This window comes from Anarrhichthys ocellatus, unplaced genomic scaffold, assembly GCF_004355925.1.
Source record: "Anarrhichthys ocellatus isolate YVR2014 unplaced genomic scaffold, GSC_Weel_1.0 scaffold3, whole genome shotgun sequence".
In the NCBI taxonomy this organism is placed as follows: Eukaryota; Metazoa; Chordata; class Actinopteri; order Perciformes; family Anarhichadidae; genus Anarrhichthys; species Anarrhichthys ocellatus.
The window spans coordinates 12,810,258-12,836,982 of NW_022280033.1; the positions used below are offsets into that span (position 1 = coordinate 12,810,258).

General features: G+C 42.3%; 3 protein-coding genes across 6 annotated transcripts in view; 1 reads left to right on the forward strand and 2 right to left on the reverse strand.

The window, feature by feature from the left end:
* Positions 1–2,218: 2,218 nt before the first annotated feature.
* On the forward strand, positions 2,219–11,582 carry lhcgr (luteinizing hormone/choriogonadotropin receptor). The gene is made up of 11 exons (XM_031876387.1): positions 2,219–2,397; positions 2,582–2,653; positions 5,054–5,128; positions 5,379–5,453; positions 6,706–6,780; positions 7,073–7,150; positions 7,304–7,372; positions 7,775–7,849; positions 9,278–9,466; positions 9,608–9,661; positions 10,433–11,582. The coding sequence occupies exons 1-11, from the start codon at positions 2,228–2,230 to the stop codon at positions 11,580–11,582; spliced, it is 2,082 nt and encodes a 693-aa protein (XP_031732247.1). The 5' UTR covers positions 2,219–2,227.
* A 1,443-nt stretch (positions 11,583–13,025) lies between these two features.
* gtf2a1l (general transcription factor IIA, 1-like) lies at positions 13,026–17,779 on the reverse strand. Of its 3 annotated transcripts, XM_031840820.1 has the most exons (9): positions 17,548–17,779; positions 16,808–16,909; positions 16,535–16,658; positions 16,391–16,440; positions 15,521–15,614; positions 14,852–15,417; positions 13,968–14,201; positions 13,727–13,816; positions 13,026–13,631 (listed from the first exon to the last, which is right to left on the reverse strand). In XM_031840820.1, the coding sequence occupies exons 1-9, from the start codon at positions 17,569–17,571 to the stop codon at positions 13,524–13,526; spliced, it is 1,392 nt and encodes a 463-aa protein (XP_031696680.1). In that variant the 5' UTR covers positions 17,572–17,779; the 3' UTR covers positions 13,026–13,523. The 3 variants fall into 3 exon arrangements, with proteins under 3 accessions (XP_031696680.1, XP_031696693.1, XP_031696688.1); XM_031840833.1 differs by lacking the exon at positions 16,808–16,909 and having other exon boundaries at positions 16,535–16,574; XM_031840828.1 differs by lacking the exon at positions 16,808–16,909 and having other exon boundaries at positions 17,548–17,778.
* Positions 17,780–19,317: 1,538 nt separating this feature from the next.
* ston1 (stonin 1) overlaps positions 19,318–26,725 on the reverse strand; it is a 7,986-nt gene continuing 578 nt past the window's right edge. The window contains exons 2-4 of one of the 2 annotated variants that reach the window (XM_031840815.1): positions 21,108–23,039; positions 20,800–20,999; positions 19,318–20,708 (exon numbers count right to left, since the gene is read on the reverse strand). In XM_031840815.1, the coding sequence (XP_031696675.1) occupies positions 20,643–20,708; positions 20,800–20,999; positions 21,108–22,959 (2,118 nt within the window). In that variant the 5' untranslated portion in view covers positions 22,960–23,039 and the 3' untranslated portion in view covers positions 19,318–20,642. Of the gene's footprint in view, positions 20,709–20,799; positions 21,003–21,107; positions 23,040–26,725 lie in introns of both variants that reach the window. The other variant, XM_031840808.1, reaches the window with a different exon arrangement.

The window sequence follows — 26,725 nt, forward strand, 5'->3', positions numbered from 1 at the left end:
GTGTGTGTGTGTGTGTGTGTGTGTGTGTTACACAGCAGCAGTGAGAAGAAGGTGTTGCTGCTCTGTGGTCCTGGGTCACAGTGGCAGTGTGGAGGAGCAGGATGAGAGAGCTGTAAACGGGGTCAGGGTCCCTGACAGAAGAAGAGATGTAGCTCAAACTGGTGTAAATGGGACCTCGGCTCGCTGTTGTGTTGTCTCCTGTGATGTACAGTGTTGTAAAAGCCAATGTAGTTTTACAGCAAAATGGCTTTGTGTTGTTTTTTCAGTCTCCTCCCAGGTTGAGCTGTCTGCTATGAAAAGGGTTTTCGAGTGGAACAACAAACATGCATCCTGTCTGAGCTTCGTCTTCATCCATGGAGGGCTACTGTGGCGAAGTGGAGAGCGGGGCCATCATTCAATCAGAGGATCGGCGGTTCAATCTCCAGCTCCGGCTCCACTACTCGATGTGTCCTTGACCAAGACGTCACTCTGAAATTGCTCCCGTAGCTGTGCCTACGGTGTGATAGAATCTGAATTCTAAATGACTGTAATGTAATGTAAATGGAGGTGCCTGTTGATCACTGCATACAGATAGACTTGACTTGGTTGTACTATTAGTTTCAATGGAACACACCCACTGTTAGACAATATAAATAAAACTAACTAGGTTAGTTTAACATGTGTGTCATCCAGTTTTCAGTTGGTCTGTCTTTCTGTTGATGAGTCTTTTAAGTCTGAGCTTCACGACTGTGTAAAACTAGGGAAGGAAGAAACTGTATTTATGAAAGTCCCAGTTTTCAGTGTGTCTCCCTGTGTGAATTCTTATTTCGATTTTAATGACTCAACACAAAAACACATTTTGCTGCAGAGAAGACCGGACCATAAAAAAATACAGCTGCAGCTTCAGCAGCATATTTTGATGAAAAATGTCTTTGTCTTTTCTTTAACTTCAGGTTTGATTTCTGGCATTTTAAAGGGTACACCATTCAGGCTTTCAGACAGGCTTTTTTTTCTTTTTGTTGGTCTTTATCCAACATGCATTGGAAAAAGAAAATGATGATTCCTTTCAGGGCTATTTACAGCCTCTGTGTAGGGAATTGGGATATATGCTGCCGTCAAGTGCAAATGAGCATACAGTATGTGATCCTATTTCCAAGTCTGTTTCCTTCCCTCTAATTGTTGGTGCATTTGAGTTCATTTATTTGGCTTCATAACAGAGTGAACATAATTAATGTCTCTCTTTTCGGATATATAGCAGAGCACTAACAGAACGAAATTGAGATAATGTATAGTTGACAATAGAAAGTGTTCCATTACAAGACAAGTCCTGCATTCAAAATTGTACCTAATTAGAAGTAAATCTAGGTATAAATGATATCGAAAGGACCATAACAGCACTTTTGAATGATTTAGCTCTCAAACTCAGAGGGTATACTTTACATTTCAGCTAACAAATTTGCTCTATCATGCATCCACTGGTTTCCATTAATTTCCATAAAAAGGTAGTTGCAGAGCATTGTTACTTGCTTAAATAGTGTAATCTATGGCAGTGAACATCAACTTTCCATACATTTTTGTCAACATTATTGTTGAGAGTTGATGCAGTGCAGACCTTTCAAATCAATCGGCACCTAAAGTAGATGGATGTCCAAACCTTGTGGAATTATTAGAAACACATGGATACCTTGAATCACAAAGGGACACATAATTTAATATGCAAAGTACGCTGTTAAATACATTTGGAGAACTGCCCAATTCCCCATCAAAACTATCAAGATGAAAAGAAAAATAGACCAAAGACTGTCATTAAAAACAAATAGCCTATAATCTCAACCGTAAATGCAATTCTGCTCCCATGAAAGTGGATCTTTAACAAACAAAACCGAGTGACAGCTTGACTTCACCGTCACTTTGACACCAGCATTTGAGTATTAGACAGGTCTCCGCCCACTCAACGTCACTTCTTCGCAGCTCAGCTGTCAAAGAAAATTCCGCTTGAATTTCACTTTGTTGAATCTCCCGGACTTGAAGCATCCTCACAATTACGACAGCACCTGAAGGCAGCAGTGGGTCCTGTTGAGAGCACAGGTGGAAAAAGACCGTAACATTATTTAGCCTTGGTCTGGCATGTAAGACTTTCCTAAGTGTTTTTTTAACATATATATATTCAACTTAGAGCAGATTCAGCAGAGTTTTCTTTCTCTTTATTTCATTTTTTAATCCCGACGTGAGTGGTCCAGTGTCACACATGGCTCCCCGGGCGGTCTGGCTCCTGGTCGCTCTGTCCGGTGTCCTGAATGTGCGCTCCTGCTGGGCTTATACCTGTCCCGCCATCTGCCGCTGCAGCGCCGACACTTTTCAGTGCAGCAGAGACACTCAGCTGGCCTCTCGGGCAGGAACAAGGTTCGTGCCTCGACTGTAAGTAATCCAACTTTCCCCAGATTCAGTGTTGATTGTCGGGGTTAAAACCTCTGTAATCAGAGGGTCTGTGGGAACTTTTAACATTTTTTATTACACTAAAAAAACAAACTAATTTTAGGATGACTGTAATGTTTTTAAGGACAACCTGAATTGTTAACAACTTTACTTATGAATCTCACAGATGGCTCAAACATCTGCCCTTGAAAGAAGTCCCCACTCATGCCTTTACGGAGCTGATCAACATTACAGTAATGTAAGTCCCTTTATCTTTTTTTATGCTTTTGTTGGGTGAAGAAATATATGTTAGGTCAGTTTAAAGTTGGGTTAAACTCAGGAGACACTTTAGCCTTGATGAAACCAGCAAAAGAGAATGCTGACTATTCAAACTTGAGTGAAACGTTTTAAAATGATCAGATAAAATGATCAGAGACATTGACACAGTGACACAGTATTGTTAAAGTTTGACAATGTTTAGACATTAAATTCAACTAAAAACATTTGACTGCCCCTCAATGAACATTGACAGATATATTATTAGTAATATCACGTGCTTTCCACTCTGAGGAAATGTAATGAACTGGACAAAAGAACAAAAAAATCGATAGGCCTTTCACGAGTCCTTGGCAAATTAACCTCCAAACACAGTTAAAGAATGCTCTCCCTGTAGCGCCACCTGTTGGTATGTGTGTGCAGAGCATTCACAGGATGTCCATTTCGGATTAAAGAGCAAAACCAAACTACTGTAGCCTACAAACGATAAGATCAGATAATATATCCAATTACGCAGAAGCATATTGTAGCACCAAAATTTCATAAAACATTGTGGTACTAAGTATGATGTTTGTATATATTTTGCTATTAGAGAGTGCTCTTTAAAACCCATAAGTGTTTTATTTTCCACTGTTCCATTGTTTTTGTGATTTTATGTCCTTTTAAAACGACTCAAATTGTGTAGTGTCTAATGTTAAATTGTTAGAAACGTGGCCTCGAGCAGTGATATTGAACAATAAATAATAATAAAAAAATAAAAACAAGGTTTGAGAGTCATTTTTATATTTGAAACATATTTCTTTTAAATACATGTATTTTTCTGTTATGACACAATGAACTCTGACTAATAAAGAATATACTATTACATCAGATATTTGCTAGATACTTGTACAGAAATAACAACAATGGAAGAGGTGAACATTTGTTTGGGACTACTTATTATTCCCGAATATAATTGCATTTCACTGCTCTGGAGTCTACTTCCTATGAAGAATTACGTACGAATGCCATTTATTTTCTTACAGTACTGTTTATTCTGCATGAGCAGCCTGCACCTGTAGGTATTAGTCCCATTCAGTAATGAGAGACATAAGGTGAAAGTAAATGACCCCCCGTATCCAGGAATCAGATGGAAATTATTCATAAACATGATATTTTTAAAAGAAGGAAGCTGTAAAATACATCCCACAGCTGAATGATGTATCTTACTAAATAAAACGACAGTCAAGTGAAAACACAACCTCTATTCATCTTAATAGCTGATCTCATCTTTATCATGTTTAGAGCTACTAAATACTGAGTCCTAAAGCCAGCACATTATCCTGAATGTGTTTCACCATTTAATTAACATATCACTTACAGTTTGACGAGCAGATAGCGTGCAGCTCGCCTGTGGTGGAATAATTCTGAGGAGGTTCGTGTTGAGTGTGTTTGACTTTGCTCCACTCCTCAGGGACAAGTCTTATCAGTCTCAGATACTCACAGTATCGACATAGTGTGTTCGTTAGGTTCAAATCTTGCCTCCATTTGCAAAATAGTTTAGAGCGATAAAACACGTTTGGGTTTAAATGAGTCCTAAAGTTGTCATCTCTTGAGCCCCTTAGCGAGTTAGTCATAACTCTTGTGTCAAGGTGGAAGGACATGCGTGTGTGGTTTGTCCCTGGTGATGCAAACCAGAAATCACTGCACAGCTTCATCTCGATGTAAAAAAAAAGCTTTTAATGAGCTGTAAGTGGTAATTATGACACTATACATAATGCAATCAGAGGAGGGCATGAGAGAAACAGAATTGAAGCAGTACAGATGGAGTCATTTAATTGTCTGTTTTTTTGTTGTTGTTGCTTGAGATGGAAGCAGAGCGACGTTAACCTAAGAAAAGTGTGCGCTGATTAGGCCCACAGTAGAGTGGGAGAAAACGATGATTACAAAAAGAAGATGGAGAGCGGCTCGGTGAGGGAAGTCAGCCATGCCTCACATCAGAAAACAAAGTGTTCAAGGACGAACGGAGGAGTCTTGTTGACTTTGTTTGTCTCTGAACTTCTTTGTTTAGTCCTCCTTCTTAAACATCTTCACTTAGTCTCCCTGACCCAGATGCATCCCTGATGTATGTTTGGAGCTTCGCCACACATGAGGTGAGTCATATTGGTGTAGTGCCCTAGAAGTTTTTAATATTCCCCACATGGTTCGTGTCCCGTTATCAATCATCTCTGTCCTATTTCTAAAAGAAGTGCATTAAAAAAAAAGTTGGTAAGGAAGGAAATCCATAACTTATGTTGCTAAAGCTCCAGGTTTGCTAGCTTGATTGGAGACAGTTCAGGGGTAATTTGTTTACAGGCTGTTATTAATCTGTTGACTGATGTGGAGCCAACTCTTTGTGCCACAGTGAGATCTCCCAGAGCGACTGCATCACACAGATACAGAGACATGCCTTCCTCTCCCTCCACAGCCTGGCTCAAATGTAAGTGATGCTTTACCTTCCACCACAACGTCCAATTCAAGCAGCCCGATGAAACCAGTTGTTCATGTGAGCAGTTGGTAGGTGCACTCAAGTTTCACGGGATTTAGTCTCTCAATCACAAAGCTGTGTGTTTAATCCTTGACTCCCAGAGCGGCCGACGTACGCATAGGCTTTACCGTGTTTGATTGTTGACAGCCACTGACAGTAATATTGTAATTACTGATGCCTTTCCCTCAATTTTTATTCCCAGTTTTGTGCGGAATATCAACAGTCTGAGGGTTATTGAAAAAGGAGCCTTTACTGACCTCCCCAAGCTGGAATATTTGTAAGTCATTCTGCTTTACATTGTATCATTACTCTATCTATCTAAACCCCACTGACCAGCAGGTGGGTCAGTCATTATAATGTGCTTCTCTGCAGCCATGCATTGTTCAAACTCACACAGCTTTACTTTAAATCTAGTGGACCTTTTAACCGTAATCCTACCAACTGGTCCCCAGAGGTATACGTTCTGTCGTATCTCACAGGTGCTTTATTTTTATCTTTGCAATTCTTTTCACGACTTCCTTATGACTTCATGTCATTGTTTTCTGTTTTAGTTAGTGCTTTTTAAAAATACCAATGTATTGGGGTCCCGGGAGACTCCAGTCAAAAGCACCCAACTCCGCCAATGCAGTTTTAATAGATAAACAATTTATTGAGTTCATGTTTGCCATGGATCCTAATTCAAAGTATCAATCACTGTCAGTATTAGGGGCACTCAGATGTAGCACACATCTCTCATCATGTGTCTCTTTTCATTTCACACAATATGCAAATTAACTCTTTCCTCAAATAATACTCATGTTTTCTTTTTTAGATGACATTATTTGCTTTACTGTTTTGAGAATAAATAATTGGTTGTTTCTGACAGTAGTTTGGCAGTCCTTGTATGTGTAATATATTGGTAGTAAGGATCAAGCTTAGGCTATAAATGCTGCTGCATGTTTGTTGGCTCCTACTATGTACTTAAGCATCAAAAAGTAGTAATGAAGAGTTAGAAAAAGCCAATACAGAATGAATATGACACCGTCAGACAGAGTTGAATGAGATATTGTATAAACAGGGAAATTAAATGAGGAAAAGTGGATGTTGAGGGGTTAAAGGGGCACCCGAGCCAATGATGTCATCAGGGTTATCTTGAGTTGATACCTAAGACTTCAAATATCTGACAAAAAACCTGCGAGGAGAAACTGTGGTCATGGAGTTTGAAACATGAGCGCATTTAACAGGCAGGGAGGGTCTAGAGGAAAATGCTGTTGAGTTGCATTCTGGGATACGTAGGATCCAGCATTCCGAGTCGTTCAACCTGGAAATATTGTTTGATTTATCTAGCATTCATCGCTGCAAACGAAATGTGAAGAAGCGTGTTAAAGGTCACGAGCAGACTGTGATGATGTGATAAACAACATTTAAGCAGAACTGGAAACATCTCTTACCAACTCTGACAATCTGAAACCCTGTGACATTCTGTGGGCACTTTGAAGATTTGTTCTTATCTGCTCACGATCATCTGTCTCTGCTGCTCGTCCCCACAGGAGCATCTCTAACACAGGGCTGATACACTTCCCAGACTTCACAACTATCTCTTCCCTGGTGCCGAATGTTATCCTGTAAGTAATCATATTTAGGAAAAAGTGCGTTTCTAAATTGGATTGGTGTCTTCCTGCATGTTGCAAAAACTGCATGTTCTTCATGTTATAATAACACCAAGTGGAGCTCAAGTTGTTTATTCTGAGCCTGGTTTTTATCTATCAATGTCACGATGCCACCTACCCTGCCGCAAACCCTCCGACTGGGTCACAGTTCATCAAAGTGCTCTTTTTTTGCGTGAACGTGCATCATTTTGTCTAACTGATAATTAAGCCAGACAGCCCGGGTGAATGTTATCTCCTCTGTGTACAGAGAAATGGCAGAAAACATGAGGATTGACATCATTCCTGCCAATTCTTTCCAGGGTATCACAGAGGAGTATGTTGTCATGTGAGTACAGGAGTCAAATTCTTTTTGCCACATTATCAGAGCTAAGGGCAACTATTTGTCACCATTTGTTCAAATGTTGTTGATGTGTCTCGATATGGTTGTGTCAGTTCTCAGACCTTGGTGCTTTTACAGCAAACATTGTGTCCTTGACAGGAACCTGTTTAGAAACGGCTTCAAGAGAATCAAATCTCATGCATTCAATGGAACCAAGCTCAACACACTGTAAGACTTTTCCCTCATAATAAACATAATCAATTAACAATAACACAGCAGGTTTGAGGATGTTTCTTTTTCTAATCATAAAGAAACGGGGTGTACCAGTAAACAAACGTTACGTAAGACCAAACAAAGATTGGATGCCCTGTTGTTTTCTTGCTCTGCCCCGTACCGCTCAATGTGGGACGGGGACAAGATATGTGCAGACACCCTGTAGTCTAAAAATAATGCTCATCTTCCTCAGTGTCACGCTGAGGAAACAAAAAGTAGATGAAAAATGGTTTTAGGGGCATTGTTGGCCATTAATGTGTCATCTTACATTTTCTTTCATAGTGCATGTTAACTGCCAAACTGCTGTTGGAACTGGAGGTCACTTGTTTTACAGTTGTTGTTTTTTATGTCTTGTAGGATTTTGAGAGACAACTGGTACCTCAGTGACATTGAAGAAGATGCTTTTGAAGGAGCCACAGGTCCGAGTTCTCTGTAAGTGGCAATAATTCAAGTTGATAAAACCAACAAAACCAAAGAAAATGTCATGACAACTAGCCAGAAGTCAGCTTAAAAATCTTTTTAGTTAAAGCTGCATCTTTGGGCTCATTGTTGTGGTTGTTATGACCAACAACTTTGCTGTTTTGGTTAACTCTCTGTGTCGATTTCAGCCACAGCAGAGCAACAAACTGAGCAACTAGCTAATCAACATCGTGGAGCATTTAGTAGCTAAAGGGACATTTATTTTATCTCAGGAGCTGGTGGAGAGTAAAACAGTAGATGTAATTCAAATGTTAAATTATTATATCATTATACATTATTATATTATATACTGTTGGGCAGTTTAATCTGTAGTAAAAATACATCATATTTTAGAAACTGAATATATGATTGACTATAAAACCTTCACTTGCAGAGTAACTAGAATCTGTTAAATATATGTAGTGGAGTAAAAAGTCTAATTTATATGTGAAACGTTGAGAAGTATAAAAACGAAGATGCTGTTGTAAAATACTTGTACCTGACAATTGCACTTGAGTAGATTTCAAAATAAAGCAGTCCCAACGCTAAAGAGAAGAGGTTGTGGCAAAGTTAAATACGAGAGAGGGCAACCATACATTTGCTATCTTTTGTTGTTTCAATCAACTGAATTTAAGGCGACCATATTTGAACTGGGACAGTGAAGCATGGTTAATATTCATAACAATGTTTATCATTTTATTGTATAAACATTAGGACGGTGACAGCCTGTCTGTGTAAACAACCAACAAGGAAGGCAGGACTGATGAATACTGATGAGTGAGCAAATAGCCCAGTCTGCTGTAGCTGCAGCTCACAAGGTCTCTGATTGCCGGCAACTCTGTATTGTAGATATGAAATGTCCTCTTATGAATTACAGAAGCATTTGTGGTATTATTCACTGACACGCAGGAAAAGACGGTCTTCCTTTTGCATGTGCGGGGTTCCACAGCGGTACTTCTGAATATTTTCAGATTTAATGAATGCCAGGTTACATGTAATGCAATCAAATGAGGGCGCAAAGTGGATCCTGAATGTTATTTTTTATTTTGGATCAAATATATTCAGTCCTTAAGAGTCAGTAATTATAACCTCCATTCTGTGATGAAGTATTCTTGTTGTGAATGAGCATCTCTTTAGAAACGCCTTGAATAAGAAAACTTTTAAATTTGCGCTTGGCTGCCACAGTCGCGATTCAGCAGATTTGCCAGAAGCAGCATTTCTTACCACCATCAACAAAACACCTAATGGTGGTAAGACTGACTTTCTATCCGTCCAACGGTTTAAATCACATGTGAATGGACTAAACGCCGCTCCAGTGACTAGTAGCAGTCCAATGCCTTATTGATTCTTCACTAATCTTGACTGAAATATATGCCCGTGTTCTCTGCGTGTGTGAATCAGGGATGTTTCCTCCACCGCTCTGAGCTCCCTCCCCCCTACTGGGTTGAGGCAGGTGAAGTTTCTGAAAGCCAGCTTTGCCTTTGCTCTGAAGACCCTCCCTCCACTGGAGAGCCTGGCTGAGCTGCTGGAGGCCGAACTCGCGTACCCAAGCCACTGCTGTGCCTTCCACACATGGCGCCGGAAACAAAGGTAACTGCTACCCAGAGACGTAACAAACATATTCACATCTGCATAAAGAAAGAAAGCTCTGTCCGGTGTCGTTTGGTGATTAGCAAAGAGTTCATTGAACTTTTGTGAGCTCTAACCTTTCCCCTTCTTTTTTCTTTAAAGGGAAAGTGCCTTAAAGAACTTCACAAAGTTGTGTGATCTCAGCGAAACTGAATTGTAAGTCACTTTACTGCGCACTGTACAAAATGATTGGTGTGTGTGTGTGTGACCGGTGGATTTCTGCTTTGTGCTGGTGAGATAGGAAAGACCCTTTGACACCAGGGTCTCTTTATGGGTGGCTCTGTTGATCCTGATAAACACATAGGCAAACACAACCTCCATATCTACAGTCCGATCCTCCACAAATAAAATTAATAAAACACATATAAACTAAATATAAGTTGGCTTAGTTTACTGTAACTTTAAGCTAGCAGCACTCACTCTTTAAAGTATTTTTAAGTGCCATTACGTTAAAATGAATATATTGACGGGTTGGGAGGAAATTGTAGGAAACAAAAATGTAAACAAAACAAAAAGAGAAATAATGGGATGGATTGGAGAAATAAATGTGTCAAAAGAAATGACACCCACCTCTCCCACATGAAAATTGTACGAGAGGGGACGGGCCTAAAGGAATTCATAGCAGGGACCACAGAAGAAGAAATAAAGGTGTGGCTCTGAACTTCGACACATATTCTAACTTCTAAAATATAGCTCTAATACAGACACACAATATTTTTGTACATAAAATAAATCTGGGATTCATCCAAAGAAAAAGTAATCCCCCTCCAAAGAATATATGTAAAATGCAACATATATAAACCTCCCTTATTCTGAGTCCTCTCCTTCCAATCATTTTCACACTGTTCCTACACAGATAATTCCCTCTGATCAATTGCAATTGCTCTGTGATTTTTATAGTAATCTCAATATCTGTGTATTCTTCAGAGAGCCCACTGCAGATGGCGAGGACCCTATCGATTACATCAACTTTCAGTACCCGGACCTGGAATTTGATTGTCTTAAAAGCCCATTCGTCAAGTGCACGCCAAAGCCGGATGCCTTTAACCCCTGTGAGGACCTGCTGGGCTTCCCCTTCCTGCGCTGTCTCACCTGGATAATCACCGTGTTCGCTGTGACCGGCAACCTGGCTGTTCTCGCTATGCTGCTAATTAGCCACCACAAGTTAACCATCTCCAGGTTCCTCATGTGTAACCTGGCCTTCGCCGACCTGTGCATGGGATTCTACCTGATGCTCATTGCCTTCATGGACTCCCTCTCCCGTCACGAGTACTACAACCACGCCACGGACTGGCAGACGGGGCCCGGATGCGGCATTGCAGGGTTCCTCACAGTGTTTGCCAGCGAGCTATCGGTATACACGCTGACTGTGATCAGCCTTGAACGCTGGCACACCATCACCAATGCCATGCATGTCAACAAGAGGCTGCGGATGCACCACGTGGCGGCCATAATGGGGGCAGGCTGGGCCTTCTCTCTGCTGGTCGCCCTGCTCCCTCTTGTGGGGGTCAGCAGCTACAGCAAAGTGAGCATCTGTCTGCCCATGGACATCGACACAGTGGGCTCTCAGGTGTACGTGGTGGCTGTGCTCATCCTCAACGTCGCCGCTTTCCTGGTGGTCTGCTACTGTTACATATGCATATACCTGAGTGTCCGCAACCCGGAGCACTCTAACCGTCATGGCGACACCAAGATTGCCAAGCGCATGGCTGTGCTCATCTTCACAGACTTCGTGTGCATGGCCCCAATCTCCTTCTTCGCCATCTCCGCAGCCCTGTGTGTGCCCCTCATAACCGTGTCTCACTCGAAGATCCTGCTCATCCTGTTTTATCCCATCAACTCCCTCTGCAACCCTTTCTTGTACACCCTCTTCACACGCGCGTTCAGGAAGGACATGTGCCAGCTGCTGAGTCGCCGCGGCTGCTGCCACGCCAACAATGACTTCTACAGGTCACAGGCTCTGCCGTCACACCTCAACTCTACCCAAAAGATTCCCAACAGGAATCCTCACTCGCTCAGCTTCTATGCCTATCACATTAAGATGAAGGATTGCTTTCTGAATAAGGGAGCCACATGACCACCAACACCGGGAATTGTATTCGGAACATAAAGGCGGCATCTGCTGCTGGAGATGTAGCATTTCTTTAAAACTGTAGGTACATATAGGTGAAGAGTGTCTCAGTCTTGTACATGGCAGGCGTCAGATCAGATTTGATCTAGGTTAGTTTACAAAGTGAGAAATGTATCAGTCTTGACCAAGAGACCTCAAATTGAAGACAGCGAGTGCTGCAGCCTGTATTTATGCACAATAATGTGGCACAAAGAAGCAGATGGATGGAGCAGAGAATGGGGAACAAATAAAACAGCCCAGTTTATTTGCGAATCTATTCCGAAGCACTGATGGTCACTTGTTATCAAGATCCAAATTATATACAGCGGCCTTTGTGTAAGATGTTACAAGAAGAGACATTTAGTTCCGTTGGAAGTGGAATACAATGAGTTAAATGTGATCAAACGGAAGTCTTTGTTTCAGCCCGTCAGAGATGAGTTTTAGTGCCATCTATTTGGTTTTTGTACTCAGGAGACTGAAGACATGCCAGAGCTAAAGAGTACTGCTGTTCAAAATGGGATTTGAATAGAATTTTAATAAAATGTTTAAAAACGTGTTTATCAGCGTTTTACAGCGTTTAACACTACTCAGCACCATCTTTTCAGTCATCACGGCCGACTCCTAGAAACATGTTTGTGTCTACAATGGTCAACCTTATTAATATCTCTTTCTCATATCTGAGAAATATGCTGAACAGACATATTTGGATGATTTCAGTGTTCTCTAGGATCGGTGTGGTCATGCTCACCTTATTGATCACTGGCATAAAATGGCATCTGGTTTACAGAACCTGGTAAACAGAGATCACGCTGAGGTGGTGCCACAAATCCTCCCACTGTGGCAGCGAGTTTTCATATTTCAAAATGTAATTTTGTATTTTCTTTTTCTGATTTCATATCCTGTTCATAACCGCCCATGTCCTCAGATTGAAAACGTATCAACCCTCAGGGGGTCCCCACTCCCCTGTTGGGAACCACTGCTCTAAAGCACAGTATACTATGTGAGAATGTGCACACTACACTATTTTGGATGTAATATTTGAAGCAGTTGTATATCAAATCGACTTTACAGTTTAATATGAAGGAAACGACAGAAGGACTGCAACAAAGACTGTCACTAAAAATAAATAAAAAACACTGACAATGTCAAAACCATTTTCCAAGGGTTTGTCACTGATTTGTTTTTGTGAATTCTTGCTGGAGCTGTTTCACCTCCCACGTGTTTTCTCTCCAGCTGCGAGTAGCTGCTTGAGTGTCTATCCAAAACAGTCAAACATTAAATCGAGTTTAGTGTCCATGCTGGCATTCATAAATGAATTTTGTCATGTTTCAGTGAATTTGTCCCGTAGTTTGGTTTAAATAGTGAAACGATATAACCCTCATTAGAAAAACAATATGAAAACGACTGGCTTTGTACGGGCTTGCACAGAAAGAAAAGAGTTCATTGAATGCAGCACAACAGTGCAGCTCGGTGTATTTGAAGCAGGATTAAAGGCAAGACATTACAAAGTTTGAAAAATCAAACAGCACATTAGGTACCCTCAAAGCAACATGACCATGACAGAAGAAAACACATTCCAGATCAAATTATGTTTCGCTTCAGTAATAAAGAAAACTATTTTCAGCAAAATATACAACATAAATTCATGCCGTTTGTCTCAGCAGACTGGATTCACGAGCAACGCCGTTAGTAATTGGTTGTAACATCATAAACGACTTGCAGTATTGCTCTGATAATTACATAATGAAAGAAAATAAAAGTATCCGATTTTGCACAGAGGTGCTTTTGCAGGTGTTTTTAGACAAATTACACCACCAAGACGTCTAAATTCCCTCATTATTTTTCCTTTTTAAATCAGTTTCCTCTCTTTCCACGATTATCTGATGCATTCAAGGGAACTAAAGCTCATCACCACTCGGCTTCCCCAACAGCTTTAGAGAACACATAGTCCCTGCCTCCGTAACACATCACTCCATCCTTCAAATGAAACTTCCAGCGGTTCTTACTGCGGTGAATCTGCAACAGAAAGAACATTTTACACAACATTAAGAGCCACTGATCAGCTCATGTTGAGAGGCAAACAATGACCGACAGAGTCAAAATGTTCTCACTTTGTCATACTGGCAAACAATTACGTTGTCAGTGTCAAAGAGATCTGGGATGTCCTGCTCAATCACATCATCACCCGAGTTCAAAGGGTCCTGATTGATAGAAGTGTGCTGTTAAAAACGTGGATGAAAGACATGCTGCAAAACATGACTGATAAATGTCATTCACACACAGATCAGATGGAGTTTTCCACACACAGATGTTTCAGTGGCATGACAAAATGTACGTCCAACTCGCTCTCACCTCATCCTCTACGTTGGCGAGTTCATCTGCTCCGTCGCTGTCGGAGGAGATGCTGTTGCCGTCACTGCTTCCGTCTCCTTCCTGCAGGGCCTTTATGGCCTCCGCGTTGATTATACCCAGGAAGTCGTTGTCTTCCAGGGAAACGGCCTCTTCCTCTTCCATGTCAGAGTTGTCTGCAGGACCATCCAGCTGAACGATGTCTGAGAGTTCGCTGTAGTTGTAGTCCAGGTCCAGCTTAGCAGGAATTGTGAGAAGAAATGCAACAGTTATGCCATGATCGTGTTCAGAGAATATGGAGCATGTGACGGTAAAATGTCTTCTTTGAATTGCCCGCCTGAATTTGCTACAGCAGCCGGTTTTACAGCATTTAGGCATTTGAGATCTTGGGACTTCGTAATCAAAAAATGTTACTGCGAGAAAGTTTGCCAACATGAATGCAGGCTTCATCATGAATGGAAACAGTCATTTCAGACAAATTAAATTACCTTGAGACTTTTCGCATGGGTCCAAAAATGCAAGATCCTACACTTCCCAAAATGCAACTCAGTGTTTTTCATTATACCCTCTCTACCTGTAAACATCCAAGTCTTTTAAATTCCGCACATTTTATAACACTGGTAAAGTGCCCTTTTAAAGGAATAGTACAACATGTTGTTATATAGTTTGGCACATAAACAAAACAAAAAAAATCTAAGGCTAAATGGCTGCAGCAACATATTTAGTGTTCAGATATGAAAGTTGTTTTTCTCATCCAAGTCTCAGCTTAAAGCGAATAAGTCTATTTCACCAAAACTATTCATTCAACAATGGACATCTGCACCTCAACATCTAGCCTTTTCTGTTCGGGGTATTTGCTTAAGGACAGAATATTATTTTCAAATTACCCCAAGAACAGCCTCAGACTGGTTGTCAGTCTTAGCAGGCGCCAGATTGCGGGCCATTTCTGCCTTCTCCCTCTCCTCCTCAATCACTTCCTTCAGGATGTCATCGATGTCTCTGGTCTTTAACTGTCCCGTCTGTGTCAAAGCCTCCTCGGTGCTGCTCTGGAAGTCTAATAACTGACTCAAGGGTGAGGCGCTCATACTGAGGTTCAGGGGTTCGGGTTGTGGACTCGGCTCATTTTCTTCCTGCGTGACCTCCGGCTCTGGCGCGTGGGCCCCCTGAGGCTGCGAGGTCTCAGCAGGAGAAACTAGCGGCTGCTGGGGGAGGCTGCTCTCCTGACCGGGGAGGAAATCGGTCTTTGGATGTGGCGGCTGCTTGTCAGAAGTAGCCGGGACAGAGGGTGGCTCCACCTCCTGAGGACGACGGGAGGTATTTGGTGGGGCTGCAGCTGACTGAGGGACAGGAGCTTCTCTCCGCTCACTGACCTTCTGTGTGAATTGGGATACAAGTGGCTGACCCAACGGGGCCTGAGTGACCACAACAGGAACATTGACCTTGTAAAGTTGACCTCAGGGAGACAAAAGAGGAAGAGGGACATGTTAATTCAAACTATTGGTGCACGCTGCAAACTAAAACAAAACGTAGGCCAAGCTAAACAAGTCATTGTGTACCAGAAGCTGTTTGTAGAGTGACTCCAGCTGGTATCTGCACAGGGTAAGTTAACCCAGCAGGTAGAGAGAAAGTAGGAAGCATCTCTGAATTGTTCTGCAATGAAGGAAAATATAACCCACCATATCAAATAGTAATGACTGCAAAATGTTGAGCTTATCAATTAAACATTGTCTGATAGTGCTTTATAGAGGTTGGCCTCATTAATGCACTGATAACCCTGCGGTCATCAGGTCTGTCTCACCGGTATCATTGTAAGCGTCAGACAAATTCAGTGAATGTTACTAATAATAGCCCTTTATAGCAATTACGAATTATACTATGACAGCAATCTAACTGAATATTTGTGGCTTGAATTACTTGTTTTAAAAACACACAATGCATTTTCAAAAGTCATTTTTAGAGCTCACAAATTGAGACAGAAACTTGTGTCTAAATATATTTAAAAAGAAAAATCACTATGCTAAAAATGTGATTGGTTAAGTTTAAAACGTGAACGTCCAGGCGACCAAGAATAAAATCTGCCTGCACATCAACAATCAGACAGTTTTGTCATATCAACGCGTTGACATAGTTTAGCTGCTTTTTTTTTTTTTTTAAATCGGGAGAGGATGAAGTAAATCCTAAGACGTCTAAAGTTTGAGTCTGAAATTTACAAATCCAATTTAAACAACTTTTTTATCCTGAATGCAAACAAAATCTGAACTTTAAACAATAACTTAAAGTGAGGTTCTTTAAATTGTACCAGTGCTGATTTAATGAAGCGATAAGAAGTTCAGTTGCCTTCAAGATTGAAAGTATTATGTGCCCCTTATGTAAAGAGCCATACGAGGTCAGGGAGAAGATGTACTATAAGGCTCCATGACACTTGCCTTCATGGGGAAACTGTGGATATTCTGACTTGCAGGGATCACAATTGAGGCTGAGAGCAAAAAAAATAAATTTAGAGCAGAGCAGGTGATCAAACAAAAATCAACCAAGCATGAAGCGGTTCATTTCAAGCAGAGCTGCATCACCTGTGAGTTCTTGATCGGTCCGACTGTAGTTGGCAGGGAGCTGCAGTACAAAGTTGGATGAGTTGATGTTATTTTTCCGGAAGTCTTCCATTGCTTTTGACTGCATCATCTTTGACTCCCAAAGCTGCACAGCAAGAAGACACAGCAGTCGGTCTTCCTGGTGTGGTGTATACTTCCTCACTAGATGGGTCTAACTTTGCTGTAACCGACGCCTTGAGTCAAGATGTGCACTATATCCATTTTTAAAAGATGAAGCAGGGCCGTGTGACTCACATGTCTTAAATCGTCCAGGACGCGGTCTTCAAGCCCTTCATCCAAGAAGAGCTCCCTCATACTCTCAATCACATCATCAATTATGGACAAGTAGAGTTTGGCCTGCAGTTGTTTACAGACACTGAACCTCAGAAGCTGTTGAGCTGCTTGTTTTACAAGCAACATACACCATTCAAATATCAGCCTTTTCTACATTGCAGACTGTTGGAAACTGCAGACTCATAGTGTAATGTTAACTCAGGATATTTTTCTAGACATATTAAAATCACTCTTCATTTTGGGTTACGCGTCAGTAGCCTACAGTAGTATTTTTTTAAGCTAAAATGTCATTTTCAGAATAGATTAAAGATGTGCCCAACACTGTTCATTTCAGTCAATTTAATCAAACAGAAATTTAAGTTAAAATGTAAGTGAAATAATATTTCTTTGCAGGCTTCTTAAGGTGACAAAACCATCGTTCATCTTAATATTAACAGTTGGCAATATATAATGCCATGTGACCCAACTGATCGATTTTTTTTTAATGACATTTGTCTTGACAACATGATTGATTAAACTGCACGGAGCTATTCCAAATGAATACCTCGAGGCTCAGAGTAGATCTAACATATTTGAATAGAAAGGGTGCGTTCAGGAGCACATTTATTAGGCTAGTTTACGCACAACCCGTTGCAGGCTAACTCACAGCACAAGTAGTTAGTTAGCATGTAGCATAACAAGCTAAAAGCAGCTTTGCTTACCACCGGGCCTGTGTTGGTCAGCATGATTCAAGGCAGGAATCACTGCCGTCCGGTGACGATGGACTTTGGGAACATAATACCGCGGATGTACTAAGCAAAAATACCTCCACCTAAAGGTGGTGAAGTCAGGTTGTTTTGCACCAAATTCATGGAAGTGGACACACAGGTGATAGTAATCAAGCTGCACGGAGAGATGTGATTGGAGCTGAGACCTTCATGTTTGTTTGGATGCATTCTCAGAAAGTAGAGATAATAGTCATTTCTTTCTGGATAATGCCAAACTTTAAATACGTTTGGAGAGGACATGTAATTTAATTGCTGCTAAAGCAAGTGCGTTTTTGCATCTCATTTATTTTACCATCAAAACAATTATGTGACTCATTTTGCATATACATGGCGTTAACCAAACGTCTGATGGCGTTGGTCACATTTCAATAAGGTGATGGTGAGAATTTCTCCTGCAGCTTGAGAGGCATCATGCCCGAGCTGGATGCCACCTGTGCAGGCCACCTTACACCCACCCACAACTGTGATCTCCAATACATCCTCTTGTTGAATAGGGCTTCAGTACCTTAGTAGTGGCTCAAATATCTCTGTCCAACACAGCTTTAATTTTCTGGTTACTTTCAACAGAAAGGTAACACTGTGCTGGGGGGCTCAGTGTCTGATCCCAAGAATGCACAATGCCAGGAGTTAAAAATATTTCACCCTTTACAAAACACTTTATTTTGATCTCTGTGTTCAATATACATCTGTAGCAGCAGCAGCAGCAGCAGCAGGGACTGTGATCCCTGCTTCCTCAGAGCATCTGTTTGGTAATGCTGGCACTCTTTCAACACTGTAGGTTGACTCCCGTGATGAGGATGAGAGAGCTGTGGTTTAAAATCAGCAACATGAAAGTATCCACCTCTGTGAAGACTGCAGCCAATGACACCAACGGGCCCACTCAGCACTGCCCCCTATCGGGATCAACAGAACTAACAACTAATCTAAAACCGGCTCTAGTTACTGATCATTTTTGATTTGAGAAATACAAAAAAAAACAAGTTGATTGAGACAGAAATATTCCAACATCATTTGTGAAACCATTTTGATCAATCAGGTGCAACTATTATCTTTTTCGATAAAACTTTGCACTCACTTTTAGGGTTAAGAATCTATATTTGTGTGTGTTTAAGTGAAACGTCCTAAAGTATAAACCTCCAAAGACCATGAAAACTAATAGACATACAATTAATAACAAGAAACAAGCTAGTGAAGAGCAGGGACTCAAAGGGCCCAGGCTGCGGCTTCGTTAAATAGCTTCGTCTCATCGCCCCAAAAATAATTGGATTTTATTCAACTCGTATGAACTACCACAGTTAATCAAATAAAACAAATAACACAGCATGCAGCACCAGCTCAAAAATAGTTTCCTACCAATCACATGTCATTTATTGAGCAGCAGCAGCAGCAGCCTGTCATTACTCACTGCTGGATGTCGCTCAACAAAACTGAGATGATGGACAACACGGAGTTCAGTTGTGCTGTTTTGACACTCATCAAGATGTTTGTTGTGCTCCTTTGTTAATAACTAATACATGGTGTTGTGTTTTGCAGTAGCCCTTCATTTAACACGGCATAAACGTCTGTGAAGAAATACCATGAGACACACAGTTTTAATTCAATTTTTACTCTTGACATACATAATATCCAGCTCAAGCCAGGTACCTTATACATTAAAGTCATCACTGAAAAGGCCTTGTTGTTCCCTATGAAGCTTCACCAGTCTTTTTTTTTTTTTTTTTTTTAAATCCAACCTATTCACAACCCAGAGGCAGAAAAAACACATAATAAAGATTTGTTTTTTTTGTTTAAATAAAATTACAGTCCTCCAGAACACAACCTTAGTATAAAGTCAAAGGTCAATTTGAGGTAAGCAACACAAGTAATGAGTTGTATTCAATGTGAAATGAAGAAATATTAATTTCTCACTTTACGTAATAATAATAGTAATAATAATACCCTATGTTGCACAGTAAATTTCGGACCCGACGAGTTTGAGCATAGCTGCTACTACTCTACAGCTTTTTGAAGAAACGCTCCAGTCCTGTTGGGTTAGTTTCTCACCGACACTACCGTCTCATTCTGTAAAAGCACATCATCTGTATTTGGCCAAACCTTCAAATATGACATTATTTTGTAGCCTTTTGGGACAAAGACATTGTGAGGAAAAATAATATAATTATCGGTTTCTCTCATGTTGCTTTGCACCTTTGATCAGAGTGTCTCACTGCTGAGAAATGGCTGCTAATTGGCTTTGAGCCGGAGTCATTTTAACCATAATTAAATGGGACACTTCAGACAAATGCTGATGGGGCGCAGCATGAAGTGACCCACCTTTCAATCAATGTATTTTTGTTCAACTATAATCGCATCACTCAAGTCATTTCCACATTGTTTTTGCACATTTGTTGTGACGCTTAATGATACAAGGGGTTACCTACATGGGGGCTGCAAAATACTGCCATGCCACTGCCACACAGAACTTAGTACAAATGTTGAGGATTTCAATTAAATGAATACGTTTGGAAGTATGTTAACTTTAAACGTTGCCGGGCAACAAAAGGGCCTGACCCTAAACATCTGCTGATAATATTTATGTTTTTCTCAAACTCTGTGAATATTGCTCATTACTTAAGCCGTTTATCTCATGCAGCCCGTTCGGCGTACATTTATTAAGGCTGCGAATCATTCTGGAGGGCAGTGCAGATGACGCAAATGCAAGCTTATATACAGTACTCATATAAACTGTAGGCGCACAGTTAATAAATCTATTAAATGTAAAGTGCTAGGCAAAAGGACCACATTATTTTTTTTATTAGTTCTAGACTAATTCAGTCTCAGTTAAAGGATACAAAATCAGTTAACCTCCATGAGAAATACTAACAGGCTATGAGTAATTGCATGAATTTGATACCAGATATAAGCAGAAAGTCCCTCATCGCCCTCGTTTTTGTTCATTTTTTTTTTGTCATTCCTTTTCACCGCTAAGAAGATTTTGGCAAATGTCTCGGACCAAAGGGAGCACGTCCTCGTCAGAGCTTCTTTGATAATCACTGTGTCATGCAGCCCGACTGCTTCTGTGACTCCGTTTCAATCCATTTCTTTTCCACCTCCACCTTAAAAACAAAACCCACAAAATAAGGTTAACTGCACTATGTTTTCTCCCGAATTGACCAAGACATTATCACACTGGTGGGCCTTCCTTACCTGACAATGGTAGCGCGTCCAACTGGTTACGTGTTTCTGCGGCTGGATGTCGTTGGCAGTGCCCAGTGACTTCACCCTGGTCTGTGACACCACTGCGCCCATAATTTCACATTCCATGGTGACAAAAGGGTACCAGTCACTTGGAATGTCCTGGTCAGATCCCAGCTCTAGCTTGCAGGAAAAAGAATGGGGATGATCCACTGCTGAGCAGGAGAAAAACAAAAGGTCACTTGTAGTTAAACAGTGTCACACCACTGAGCAGCAAACATACTGATAACATGCACAAGAAGCCGAGGCCGATGTGTTACCCGTATTCTTCGCGGGCAGCCTGTCGATCCTCCACACGACGGCTGAATATACATTCTCATACTTCACAGTGCCGATGGTCACCTGCATGACGGGCTGAGAGTCTGGTGCGCCGACGGCGCCCAAGCAGGCGTTTCTGTTCATGCGGGCCTTCAGCGACCTCTGCCGCAGCAAGGCCACTGTCTGCGTCACTTTGACCCAGTCGCCTGGCACTGGCACGCGGATCACCACATTCTCACACAGCGGGGACGTGTCAGACACCCTCGCTGTAGAAAGGAAGGTGGCCGACATGTTAAGAAAGGCCTGGAGCTCCACATAGGCACCTTGAACCGTGACGACAGCTTTGATCGAGAAGGGGATATCTGTGCAGCCCAAAATCGCCGTCTTATAGCGCATCAGCTCCACCCTGCAGGCCTCGGGAGGTGAGAACTTCACCAGCCGGGTCCTCTGAAACTCTGTCTCGTTCACAGATTTGTGAAAATGGCAGTCTGCGATCTCCATCCAGAGTTCACCGTCCTCCTCGGACCCGTAGCTGGAGTTGCTGCGCATCAGCCCGAGGTCGTTGAGGGCGAGAAAACAATCCCCAAGTCCGTTCAGGAAAGCCAGACAGTGAATCTGGGTGAGGGCTGTTCGCTCCATGACTTCTCCGAACTTATCCAGCTGTACCCACATATGATCGGTGATCTGCAGGGACAGCTCCTGCTCCTCGTAGTGCCGCCTCTGCTGGTGGTGCAAACACAATTTGAAGATCTCCTCCTCCATGGAGACAACCAGGTCCTCCATGTCGCCGTGCACCGTGGAGCCGAACTTGAGCAGCTCTTCTGCCTCCGCCTCGTGACTGACCTCCAGCTTTGGGTGGTAGCGCTTCTTCTCCGTGTACGAGAAGTGTTCCACCTTCACCGAGAGGACTTTGCGGGACTCGCCGTAGCTTTCCAGTTTAAGGTCCGAGAGCCTGCACTGGGGGAGGAGCTGTATCTCCTTGTACGGCTTCTCCAGCCCTTTCTCGTAGTACATCTGCAGTACGCCTCCCGGCAGCAAGCGCAGGTAGATCGGCCCCCACTGTCGCGAGGACATGCGGTTCTTTTTCTCGGGAATCCTGAGCAAGACGGACCAGCCGTCTCTCTTCTGGCTACGGAACAGACCCCGGGGAACGAACTGAGACGCGCCCTCGCTCAGCACCTCACTTTTGCAACTCAGTCGCCTCTCTCCATCTTTTCCCGTCTCCTGGTCCGATTCTGCTCGCAGGCCGTCCAGTTTGTGGCAAACGTAGGCGAAGGAGCTCTGGAGGTGGTCGCGCGGAGGCTCACTGCCGTCTTTGGTCCGAATAAAGAAACGCGGTAGGCTGTTGTCAGCTTCTGAGGAGTCTGAGGAGGAGCTGTCCACATCCGCGCTGTGTCTAGATCCATCCCAGAAGGGGTTATAGTGTCCTGAGCTACCTTGGAAAGAAGGGAACGGGCTTGGGCCCTCTGAGGTTTGATGCAGGCCCTCTGGTGCGGGCGAGGGCACAGAGGGGGTCGACGTGCTGGAGAAACTCCGGAAGAAGTCATTCTTTTCGACCGCGGTGGAGTGGAACGGGGACGCGCTGTTAGGAACCCCGCTCACAGGAGTGCAAAAGGGCGTGTTACACGGTACACAGGAACCTCCACTAAGACTGGAGTGGCTTTGAGGGGATTCCAGAGAACTATTGAAGCTCCGGGAAGTGTCTCTGATTGGAGGAAGGACTAATTTCAGGCCGTTGGGACGCGGTACCGATGCTTTGAGAAGCCCCGGTGACTGTAGGGGCTTTTGAGGCGACGGGAGCGGCGTGCTGTCATCTTCAAATGTGACCCAGTTGGAGTGGTTTGTGGAACACATGGCTGGAGAGGGCTGATGGCCAGTTTCAAGTCAACAATTCCTCCTTTGTTGGGTCAACTGCCCCCCTGAGGCCTTCTCATCTGCAAGAAAACAAATAGGTACCATTAGAAAATGCTAAATAAATGTCTTAAAAGATCAACGGATCAGTTTCCTGAAAGGCTGAGCAAGAGCTCCTCCTGGGAATATAAACGAAAGATATTTCCTTAAGGTACGCCATTAAACCGTAATGAGAGAGTGACCGTGAAAACCTGGAACATGTTTACATAATTATGTTAGCACCACAATTAACTGAGGCTCGTTTGATGTTAACGCTGAGGCAAGCACTCTGCCATGCAGTGTCAAGCTGCAGCAGATTCTCCCTCAGTGACACCGCAGATTACAGCTTTTCTTGTTTCTTTGCATGTGTGAGAAGTTTGACTAGATGCCAGCTAAAACATTTCTCCCTTTCCTTCATTTGAATCATTTTTGCAAGAACTACAGAGAAGGATACAGCACTGTGGCCTTTATTCTATACTGCGTTACTGCTTTTGTTATCGCGATACATGGGTGATAAAACAGCGCTGTGATTCTTTAAGATACTTTGAGATATTCTTCTATTTAAACTTTGGAAAACAAGTCATTAGTCTGAAGGAAAACTTTAACAACTAAATGTACTCAACAGGGGAACATCTTTTGTATCCATACATTCTGACAAGTTTGACACCGGGTTTCTCGAAGGATTGTGGTACATAAAGGTGAAGTGTTTTTAGAAGCTCAGAGGAAAAAAAGGAAATATTCCTGTTTTCAAAAGGGAAAAAGTTCTGGTGTTCAAAGGGTTCGTATTGTAAATTGGTGAGCTAAAATGTTATATTTCAGATGTACCGTGGCTTTGAAATGAGCAAAGTCTAAATATTTCATCGCAAGCCTGCTCGAAAATGCGTGTGAGAAAAGTTAGCCATGGCGGCAGAGATCCCGCCTCATTAACCAGCATGAAGTGGACCGTGAGAAGCAGGTATGATGTGGCACAGCAGCTGGTGCTGTGCGACGCTTCAGAGAGGAACAAAGGGTGGGGGATATCGCTCAACAACAATGGCATTCAGGCTAATTGGCCAATGGGCGGAGAGTGAACACACTGTAATATTTACACTATTCTTCTGTCAGTCCATCGCAGAGCGTCTTTTGATGTGCTGGCAGCTCTGCTCTCACCAACACCAGGCTCACAGGCCACAGAGAAGAAGCCACTTTCAAAAAGGAGCCTCATCTAATCCCCCCTCCGATAAAAATCTTGAAAAAAAAATAATTGAAAAGCAGAGAGCCTCAATTACAGCCTTCACATGACTTTGCATGAGGGAGACATCCAGCGGCACGTTCCTCCAGCTATAGATAAACAAGGACGCGGGGGTTCTGGTGAAGATCTTTCTAATGAGGGGGATGTTCGCAGTGGCACACAGACACTCAATGGATTCATCCCGCCTCGGCGACTCATTGAATCCCTCTGCTTTGGTTCAAAGGAGTCGGGCACTGAGGAGATTGAGCGCTCCGCGGGGGGGGCGGGGTTGGGGGGGGGTTACCGACAGTCTCTCGGACGCATTCCCAGCCTGCCGTCTCCTCCAGCAGGCAGTACGGCAGGACCAGAAATTACATTCCACACATTCCTCGGGGACAAGCAGCTCTGCACACAGGAAATACCATCCTGCTCCGTCCGTGTGAACTGACAACAAATATTATCTTAATGTCATTTTTAGCAAATGACCCCCAAAAAATGATAAATTTTGGGTCTTTCTGGTTGTTTATCACTATCAAAAAGAAACTTAGGGAGGAGCCTGGGGAAGAAGATGGGCCTATTACAGTAACTAGGTACTTTGTAAACATATAAAACCAGTCTGAGGAATTATTTTTACAAGTTTAACATTACTTTTTATTGTTATTATCATGTCGAGACTTGGGGGAGGTGAAGACATCTCACACACCTCAAACTTAATGCAAAGACAAGAATAATCATGTCTCTCTTACAAATACTGATCCCACGCATTAGGCCCATCTCAGGTTTATCATTACTATCCTTACAGAAATGACTACCCTCTTTTACCTGGGGTAGGCAAAATAATGTACACACCTCACGGACTATAACTTAAAGGTCTGCAGTCACTTCATTATAATGATCGGGTCAGAATTTGTAGTCAAATAGATGCATTCATCAGCTTTAAAAGAGGCCAGTCAGCTCTTTGACATGGAAGCTTATTCTCCAAACAGATCCATTTACAGGGTGCAACTGTCCAAACTGCTGAAATGTAATAATGTGACAACTTATCACAAATACGCAGACATGTCCCTCCACAAAGAGGAACAGCAACCAGAAGCTGATGCTACTCAACGGGGATATGAGAAAACATATTCTGGGTATTCAACCTAATATGTATAATATCTTTACTGAAGCCGTTGCAATGATCATTTAATTCAAAGGTTAAAGTCCATCATGAAGCGTTTTTGTTATTTGGCCTTTTACTGTGTTTCCTGACTCCTGTGACAGAAAGGACAAATCGCCAGGAAGCAGGAACAGACGCCTGACAAATGATGACTCGGAGGAAACTATTGTGGTTTAAGAATAAAACTGCCGAGTAAAGAAAAACACATTTGAACTTTAACTTAGCAGACAGATGCTGCCTGGTTAAATGAGACACGGTGCTGTAGGACACTCGAGATACATCCTGTGTGTTCACACTATAGTGGATGGCTTTCCTTGGGAAAGTATATAAATAAACTAGATGAGCCGCCGTCTCTTTTTCGTTTGACGGGAGAGTACTACTGTTGTGACCACAGCGATTATGTGACTGTGTAATCTAGCGCAGAGCTGAAAATGTGATGACCCGTTTGCAGTGGCAACACTGGCGCTGTCTGCAAAGTGAGCTCTGTTCTCCCGTCAAAGCAAAGCAGGAGAGGACGTTTGGCTGCTGCTTTTGTTTCCTCACACCTTAAAACAAACTGAATAAATAAATGCTGTGTTAGTTATATTATATACAATCATTCCAGGGAATATATTTTGGAGGTTTTTGTTTTTTTTCCCAGTTCAGAAAAGCAGGACTGGAAAAGAAATAAGCAGGAATGACTGAGAGACATTTGTGTCAGCTGAAGCACTAAAAATAACACGTTTCCACTCGTTCACTATATGTAGCTTATTCTAGCAGGACTGATTCATTTTGATCTCAGACACTTCCTGATAACTAATAATAAACAAATGGAAAATGTGCATTTCATTCATATTTTAGAGCACACTAAAAGCAAGACTTTTGACAGAAGTGATAACAAGAGTCTTTCCTAAGAAATACAATACACTATTACTTCATTCAAGGGGTTTTGCTGCTGCAGCTTTACTTTACATGGTCTGGCAGCTTTTGGGTTGTTAAATGTTAGCACACTTTAGCTAATCACTTGTAGCAACAGTGGCTAAGTTTACAAAGTCTCACTTAAGAGAGCAAACCATCGCATTGTTTCCTAATAATATATAGCACATTAAAATGTCCGCGAAGAGCAACCAGTGTGTGTTTCCGATGAATGTCCTCTACAAAACAAACATCATTGTAGTTGAAACATCGTTGCGGAGCATTCTTGCAGCGCGGGGTCAGTAAATACCAGACAAACCCACGAGTCGCCGGTGGAAACGACTTTTTTTGTTGTTTTTTTTTTGTCACCCATAACAACTCTGGCTGGAGAAAGAAAACAGTAGCAGCGTGTTGTCATCCACAACAACAGAGAGAGAGAGAGAGAGAGAGAGAGAGAGAGAGAGAGA